Source organism: Haliaeetus leucocephalus, unplaced genomic scaffold (genome assembly GCF_000737465.1).
Source record: "Haliaeetus leucocephalus isolate CR32 unplaced genomic scaffold, Haliaeetus_leucocephalus-4.0 Scaffold306, whole genome shotgun sequence".
Lineage (NCBI taxonomy): Eukaryota > Metazoa > Chordata > Aves > Accipitriformes > Accipitridae > Haliaeetus > Haliaeetus leucocephalus.
Genome location: NW_010972742.1, coordinates 9,848,331 through 9,856,881, shown reverse-complemented (window position 1 = coordinate 9,856,881; position 8,551 = coordinate 9,848,331). Strand labels below are relative to the sequence as shown.

General features: G+C 57.2%; 1 protein-coding gene across 1 annotated transcript; it reads left to right on the top strand.

Moving 5' to 3' along the window:
• The first annotated feature begins 56 nt into the window (after window positions 1-56).
• On the top strand, window positions 57-7,126 carry LOC104833973 (glutamine synthetase). The gene is made up of 6 exons (XM_010571036.1): window positions 57-262; window positions 831-992; window positions 2,744-2,890; window positions 3,776-3,903; window positions 5,020-5,219; window positions 5,506-7,126. Exons 1-6 carry the CDS (start codon window positions 70-72, stop codon window positions 5,825-5,827), a joined length of 1,152 nt encoding a protein of 383 aa, XP_010569338.1. The 5' UTR covers window positions 57-69; the 3' UTR covers window positions 5,828-7,126.
• Window positions 7,127-8,551: the final 1,425 nt, after the last annotated feature.

Below are 8,551 nucleotides of genomic sequence, written 5' to 3'. Positions count from 1 at the left end.
GGGTGGCTTATTTTTGGGGGTGGGGTGGGTGTGCTTTGAAAATACGCGGGGGGAAATGGGCAGGGGGTGATGCCGCGCTCTCGCAGGGCCGTCGCCATGTCGGTGTCGCACAGCTCCAGGCTGAACAAGCTGGTGCGGGAGCAGTACATGAGGCTGCCCCAGGATGGGTTGGTGCAGGTCACCTACGTCTGGATCGACGGCAGCGGTGAGGGCGTGCGATGCAAGAGCAGGACCCTCGATAAGGAGCCCAAGAGCATCGAAGGTAACACCGCTGCTTATGCCTCTGGATGATGGGTGACATGGTGGAGGGCCCCAAGCACGGCCAGGGAAAATTTCTGGGGTGCTTTGGGTGGGGGGAGTTGGCACTTGGCTCTCCCTGGTTGCGTGGCACTGGTGATACCCGCTGCAGTTCTGTCATTGGGTTATATCAAGCGGCAGGGTAAATATCCAGCCTGCATCACTGCGGTTTGCTTAATCTGTAATCTCTGTCATTAGCACTGGGGAGGACGAGATCCTCGCCCCTGTCCACCAGGCAAACAGGCATGGAGACCTGTTGGCATCTGGACGGGGTTTGGCAGATGGAGGTGAAGTGGCCAGGGCTGATCCTGCCTGTGCCCTGATGATGCTGGTGGGGGGTGAACACACTGATGCTCAGGGAGCACTGCTGGGCTCTGGGGATGTGCAAGAAAACCTTTGTGGCTGTCATCCCGTGGCACTCAGTGCCCTCTGGGCACTCCATCCTGGGTCCGAGCCACCAGCACTTGGCACGATCCATGAGGGATACCTTTTCCCAATCCCACTTCCCGCTCTGTCCCTCTCCTGCCTTGCAGACGTCCCTGAGTGGAATTTTGATGGCTCCAGTACGGCGCAGGCGGAGGGCTCCAACAGTGACATGTTCCTGGTGCCTGTCCGCATGTTCAGGGACCCTTTTTGCCTGGACCCCAACAAGCTGGTGCTCTGCGAAGTGCTGAAGTACAACAGGAAACCTGCAGGTGAGCCCCTCCAGCGTGCACCCCCCAGCTCCTGAGGGTCACCCCCTTATTATTTAGGGTGCCGTCTCTCCGAGGGGCTGCTCGCTCTGAACTGCTGGCACTGGGGAGTGGCTTGGCACCGAGCACTTGGCCCGAGGCTCCAAAATTCAAGCACTGGTGGTGGCGGTTGTTTGCAGGAACGTGTTTTAGCAGCGCGGGGTGAGGAGAAGAGCAGTGAGATGTGGAGCTCGCGGCGCTCGCCGACTCGAGCACGCCAAAGGCGTCACCTGGTTTTTGAGCCCGAGCACACCCAGCCCCCAGGGCTGCGGGGTTACTACAGGGGAGCCGGAGCTGGAAGCGGCAGGGGGGTTTAATGCACCGGGTTTGTGGCCACTCTCCTCCTTGATGGGCAGCTGCAGAAAAAGAGGGAGAAGGTGCTGGGGCGGCACGGGCTGGCTCGGGGTGACCTTTTGCTTGTGGTCCCAGAGCACACCGGCTCTTGGTCTTACACCAGAGGCAGAAGTCTGTAGTCCCAGTGTCTGTCCTGTCTGTCTGATAAAGCCCCAGATGGAGGAGGGAGAGCTGGTTTGCAGGGACATGCCAAGGGGCTCCCAGAGGGGTTATTTGCCGGCAAATAACCAGTTATTTGCCGGAAAAGCAGGGTCATGTCCCCACTGGGTGCGGAGGAGGGAGACAGCATCTGTGGGGTGATGCACGCATCTGCCTGGGAGAGGAGAGGCTGTGGGCAGTGATGGTGAAAGACGGGGCTGGTTCCTCTTCAAACATCGTCATGCCTTTCAGCCACAGGGGAAGCGTCTTGATTGAGATTCTTGCCCAGCAGCTCCTCCGCCAGAGCAATTTGTAATGAGAGCTCCTGGCCCTGGAGCTCCTGGGACTGGAGCCAGGGCAGGGAGCTCAGCCCAGAGCCCCACAGATGAGAGGGCTACAGCCTCCAGCTCTTCCCAGGGTGGGTCTCCGTGGACATTAAGGGCTATGTGGGTTCTGGGAGGGAGGAATTTCCTTCCCCCTTCTCCCATCAGTGCAAGGGAGATGTCACCGTTCCTCTCCAGCCTCATGCTCTGGGTGTATGTCATAGCTGCTCTGGGGTCTTCTATTGCAATTTAAAGGCAGAATTTGCAGCCTGGAGGCTGCCTGTCCCTGTGACTAACAGTTTTTCAGCTTCTTTCCCCCTGCAGTTTGGGTCCAACCTCTCACTCCCCTTGCCTGGCACATTGTCCCATGTCAGAATGGTTCTCTGATATCTCTATCTTCCTGGCAAAGCCCCAGTTACCCTGAGCGAAGGGCCAAGGCAGGGCCAGCCAGCCTGGATGCTAACCAAAAATACAGAGCTGGAGAAAGATAAGGATAATTAAGCTGAGGCTGGTAGAAGGAGGATGGGGGTGAAGCAGTGACGGGAGATGCATTGTCCCTGTTCCCAGATCTGCGGGATGCCTGTAGGACAGGGCTGGGGTATGGCTTCTGGTCTCTTGGTGTGTAAAAGGAGGAGGAGGATGTTCATGGACCATCAGTGGTGATTTGGGAAGCAGGCTAATTAAACCCTCTTGGCCTGTGGCCTGATGCTGTAGCTCTGTGAGGAGGAAACCAGTGAGCAGGGAGCATTGCAGGAAGGGGGGATTTGCTCACTAGTTTCCTTAAGGCTTCTGTGGGAAGCGCTTGGCAGTGGTGGAGCCTCAATCCCTGAGTGGGATGGAGCAGAGTGTGGTGGGCAGCTGCCCATAGCACGGGTCTAACCCGGACCTCTCTGCTCCCAGAGACCAACCTGAGACACACGTGCAAGAAGGTCATGGACTTGGTTAAGGACAGCCACCCCTGGTTCGGGATGGAGCAGGAGTACACGCTGCTGGGCATCAACGGCCACCCCTATGGCTGGCCCGATAACGGCTTCCCTGGCCCACAGGGTAAGTGCTTCCTCCCTTCCCCAACCCAAATGCTCCCCTCGGCTCCCACCCTGCTGCTTGGGGGTGCTGCCCAGCGGCAGGCATCCCGTCCCCAACCTCAGGTGCAGTTTTCCCATCGCGGCTGACACCTGGCAGGAGCCAGGATGAGGTTAGGAGCTGTTTGCCGAAAGCGCCAGGTGCCCCACGGCTCATGTGAGCCGGCTGGCAGTGCTGCTCCTGCCGGACCCTGGTTGCACAAACAGCTCAGCTGCACAACTTGTTTGGCAAGGGCTAGAAAAACCTCCTCCCCATAGCTGTTCCGGAAAGGGATGGGACATCGTGCCCTCCTGCAGCGGCAAGCGAGCACCAGTGCCTCAGCTGCCTCCTGGGAGAGTGCCAGGGGTTTCCCAACCTGACTTAATCAGCCTTTTGTGGGGACAGGCCACTTTCAACATCTCCCTTCCCCCAGGCGGGTAGAAGATCTTCGTCTGATCTGCTTGAATGAGGAAGAACCTTACAAAACTGCAACGAGTTGAATTTTCTAGCCACGAACAATGCTGGCTGTTGTCAGAACAATCTCGGACGCTTGATGTGCTCTGAGGGTCAGTGAGGTGCCGCAGGGGAGACCAAGCCAAGCTTTCCTTATCTCCTGGCCACCTCCCAGTTGATGCATTACAAGTCTTGTTTAACTGCCTAGATAAGACTGAGGTTGGACAGATGAATTGCTCACGCTGCTGGTCCTGGAGTAGGGGTCAGTGGCTCAATGAACCATGGAGGGCAACACCATTTAATTCCCATAAATCCTCTGCAGATGATGGCTGGTACCTGGGAGTGGTGGGACTATGTGCAGTGCTGCTCTTGCTCCCAAAAGCTTTACTTGGGTGGTGACTGCTTTTTCCTTTCCAGGCCCCTATTACTGCGGGGTTGGAGCAGATAAGGTGTACGGACGTGATATCGTGGAGTCCCACTACAAGGCATGTCTCTATGCAGGGGTGAAAATCTGTGGCACCAATGCAGAGGTGATGCCCTCCCAGGTACGTGTGGATGGCCCTGCGCAGCCCCTGTTTCCAGTGATGTTACCGTGAGGCTGGAATAACCCAGGAATTCCCAGCTCCTCTGGGGTGCCAAATCCAGTGACTCCCCACATCGGTTTTGTCCAGATGGGAGCGGCTGCACTGCTAGGATGAATATGTACACATTTGATTTTCTCCTAACTCACCCTGGTGTACAAATCCCTGCTTTTTGGGGCGGGCAAGCGAAATCAGCCTGAGCTCTGGCAGCCCATGTGGAGCTGGGTGCTCCCCTGTGCTTTCCTTCCCCCATGAAGCAGGGATGTGGGGGACAGTTTGAGCTGGGATGGGCTGTGGGAGCACCATGTGGAGCAACGGGTGTCTGGGTCCTGCTCCTCTACCCTGGGAGCCGGGAAGCTCGGGTGGGACATGGCCTTGGGGAGCGGCTGGGGGGGATTTGGGTTTATTTAGGAGTTAGCCAGAGGGAGTCCCTGATTGCATTAGGCAGGTGGCCAGACTGACCGACGGCGATTTGGCCCTGCAGCCTGTGAATCGCTGACTCTTCTGCTGCTGATGTGGCGGTGATAAGCAGGGGGCTTATCTGCAGTGTAGCTGAGGCAGGACTTTTAACAATCCTGCTGTTTGCCCTGTCTTTTCAGGGTCCTTCTTGGCTGCTTTCTGCATCCTGGGCTCTGTCTCAGCCAGGCCATGCCAGTAGCCGTAAATGCATCACCCTCTGCTTAGTCACTGTGGGTGGCGCAACCCTGGCTCCGGCCGGGGAGGGAGCAGCCCTGGGAAGGACTAACAGGCTCCTTGTTACTCCCCTGCCTTGTTTGCAGTGTGGGTTGGGGGATCCTGCATGCCAGCAGCACCAGCACCAGCCTCGAAGGCTGCTTATTTACCTCCATTTTGATTAAACCCCTTCTATTTAGTCATGAGCAGTTTATTCCCAATTTTTTGCATGCCAAAGCAGTCCAGCTGCTTAACTCAATGCTCCCCATCCCTGTTGCTGATTCCCAAGGGGTAAAGCTCAGCCATACCCCAGGCTGGCAGCCCTCACTTGAGGGGTGGCAGGGATGAGATGGCCAGGGGGGCACGAACCTGCCCGTCCTCACTGGCATATCTGCTTGCCCCTTCCAGTGGGAATTCCAGGTGGGCCCGTGTGAAGGCATTGAGATGGGGGATCACCTCTGGATGGCTCGGTTCATCCTCCACCGCGTCTGCGAGGACTTTGGGGTTGTGGCTACTCTGGACCCCAAACCAATGACAGGCAACTGGAACGGCGCTGGGTGTCACACTAACTACAGCACCGAAGAGATGCGGAGAGAAGGGGGTCTCAAGTGAGTCCTGGGGGGGTTCCCTGGGAGGTACCTGGGAGGTCTGGGGAGTCCTTGGCCATGTGGCAGCTCCCCATAGTGCGCGTGTTTCTCTACCTGGGTGGCTGCACCGGGCAGGGCTGGGGCTGTCCCAGCTCATTTTATTTTGAAAGCAGCTGGTCATATGAGAGTGTCCCCTGGGCTGTCCTCAACCCTACACAGAAGGGAGGGGGTGACAGCCTTCCTGGGCATGGGAACACCACCCAAATGGACCGACTGACAAACCCAACGCCATTCTCCTCTCCCACAGACACATCGAAGCTGCCATTGAGAAGCTGAGCAAGCGGCATGACTACCACATCTGTGTCTATGACCCACGGGGTGGCAGGGACAACTCCCGGCGTCTCACCGGCCACCACGAGACATCCAACATCTTCGAGTTCTCTGCCGGCGTGGCCAACCGAGGTGCCAGCATCCGCATTCCACGGCAGGTCGGCCAAGACGGCTACGGCTACTTCGAGGATCGGCGGCCAGCGGCCAACTGCGACCCCTACGCGGTCACTGAGGCCATCATGAGGACGACAGTGCTCAATGAGACCGGGGTAGAGACCAAGGACTATGCTGACCACTGAGGCTGCGGGGTGGGTGGAGGTTTTTGTTTCTACACTAGCTTCTCACGTGGGATTTGTGCCTGTGCGGTGTCCTTGGCTGCAAGCTCAGACTCTTTAGGAACCTCGCTTCTGGTTTTGTGAAACGTCGCCTTAGAAATATATATATATATATATATATATTTTATAGTAAGAGGGAGGGGCCCAACTTATTTTCTCAACCACTTTTTTTCTGGTTCCTGGTTTTAGGTCGTACATGGAGAGTTTTTTTTAAACTTGGATTTAATTTTTTTCCCCGATGGACTTTACACTGTGATGTACATAGATCCTTACGTGGAAGCTGCAGCTGCTGCTGTTTGCACCTGGGGAGGGCGGGTGCTTTTTTCCATATCTCTGTTGCAAGGAAATGATAATAAATAATTTTCCTGGCTGCATGGCAGCTGGGTTATGCTGCAGTGGATGGATTTTTCTGTAGCTCCTAGAGCTCCCTGGAGGATTTAATTTGGGTCTTGCTGATGGGTTGCAGCTACTGAGCAGCCTGCACTGGCCCTGGGCAGGGAGTGGAAGAGCGGCAATGCTGGAGGATCCTTGGGGCAGGTGCCTGGAGCTGCCTTGCCCCATTTGCTGGCGGCCGAAAGGCCATCTCCTTCCATCGTGATCCCCCGAAAGGCAAACAGAGCGGTGCAGGCTGAGCAAACAGCGGCCGGGGCAGCAGCTGGCGGGCGTTTACACAGGGTGTGAGCCGCTGAGTCAGCAAAGCCGGCCCGGCACTGGGCACAGCGAGCAGCAGCCCTCCCCTCCAGGGCTGCCTTTGGGTGAGGGAGGGGAGCCTGGGGACACCCCCCTGCTGCACCCCTGGGTGATGCCTTGCTGAACCACAGGTACATGGTGCAGCTCCTTGGGTTGGAGTCTCTTTACAAGACCGGGGGTCATAGATTCTATTCACAGAGTAAAACCCCCAGGTAGGGCATTTCCATGTAGATGGGGTATCAATAGCATCTCCAACGGCCAGGCCCTTGAGGTCCCTCCATGCTGCAACTGTGGGGAGGAGTTGGATGCAAGCACAGGGGACAGCTCTCTGGTTCCAGGGACACCTTGAACAGGCACATCAGATCCCTGGGACACACCTGCAGGATGCGTCCCAGCTGCAGTCACCAATGAGGGGGTTACCTGGAGGCAAGAGGAACCAGCAACGTGAGCGGATAGGGGACATCATGTCCACTCCAGTGCAGTCATGGGGATTTTGAAACTGGTTTTACCTTTATCTTTGAATCCGATGCAGGTGACAAGCCACAAGGGAGGACCCTGAGTCCCTCCTGCAGGTCACGGTGCTGCCAGCGGAGCAGGGAGCGAGGGCAGTGGGAGGTAGGGAGGTGGCCGTGTCCCGGACCATGAGCAGCCAGGAGCCCTTGGTGTCTCTGAGCTGTTCAAGAATAAATGTAACCTGGTCCCCAGCCTAAGAAGGACAAATTTTCCTTCCAGAAATTGCTGTTTGGGATATTTAACGTTTTTCATCAAAACCACAATGCTGTCTTGTTTCCCTCTCATTTCTATGATGTCTTTAATGGGTAATTTGAGCACTGGGACAGTGACTGATGGACGCAGCCGGAAAATCAATAAAGAGCTAAATCTGGAGCAGGAGGACTCATGTTTGTTTCCCCTGACTGTACCAGTGGCTTTAAGTACTTCAACTTTCATCATATTGTGCTGTACAGCCCCTGCTAAATTTAGAAATCATGTGAATCTGCATTGCCAACACGTGAACATCTTCAGCCAGGCACAGCACCATGGTATATCCAAACACTTTGTACCTGTTCCCGGGTCTCACCCTGCGATTCCCCTCTGATAGAGGACCCTCCTCTTCAGGGGAGGACAGTGAAGCTCGAGGGACTCACCCAAAGCCACAGCCGGGGCTTTTCCCTGAGCTGGGATCAGCCCTGGCTGCCGTTCACTGGGGACGCTGCCTGCCTGTCCCCACACGGCTGGAGCTGCTGTGTGTTTGGACACTTTCATGCTATCCTTTGCCAAAATACAGATCTTCTTGCTTGTACTTTTTGAGGTCAAAACGGGCCAGAAACCATATGTCAGGGGTTTTTTTTCCTAAAGCAGGAGTGATTCCTACCCATGGGGCTGCAGCACGGGGGAAACGAGGACACCGGCAAATTCGCGCACGAGCTTTTCTTATCATTTTGGTGTGCCTGCTTCTGTCGGAGGTGGGTTGTTGGGTTCAGCCAGCAGAGCAGGCGCTGGAGGACAGCATCCCTGTCCCCATCCAAGGGCTGGACAGTGCCAGGAGGAGATGCTCCCAGCATCACCCGGTGCTCCGCGCCAGACCGGGATGGGAGGAAGCAGTGCCGGGACTCCCGGTGGAATCCACCGCAGAACCGGGCTGCCAGGGGTGCGGGCTGCTGCAATTTGGGTAATCATTAGCCAGGGTTTTCCCGACGGAGCACCCCAAGGAGGCTTGGGCTGGGGGGGGGGGGATGCCCCCCCCGCGGCCCCTCGCTGGGGGTCTCGCCTGGGGCCGGGCCGCATCCTGCGCAGCCTGCGGGGCTGGCAGGTCCTGGGGCTGGGGAGCAGGCGGTTTAGTTGGGGTCTGGAGGCTCTTTTTGGGGGTTTGCTGCCCTCCGCAGGCGCAGACACAAATAACACGGAGCAGCGCTCGCCGCCAGCCCGGCAGCGGCGGGGGGGGCTCGGGCCGGGCCGGCTCTGCAGCCCCGGCTTTGCCCCGCTTCCCCCGGGGGTTTT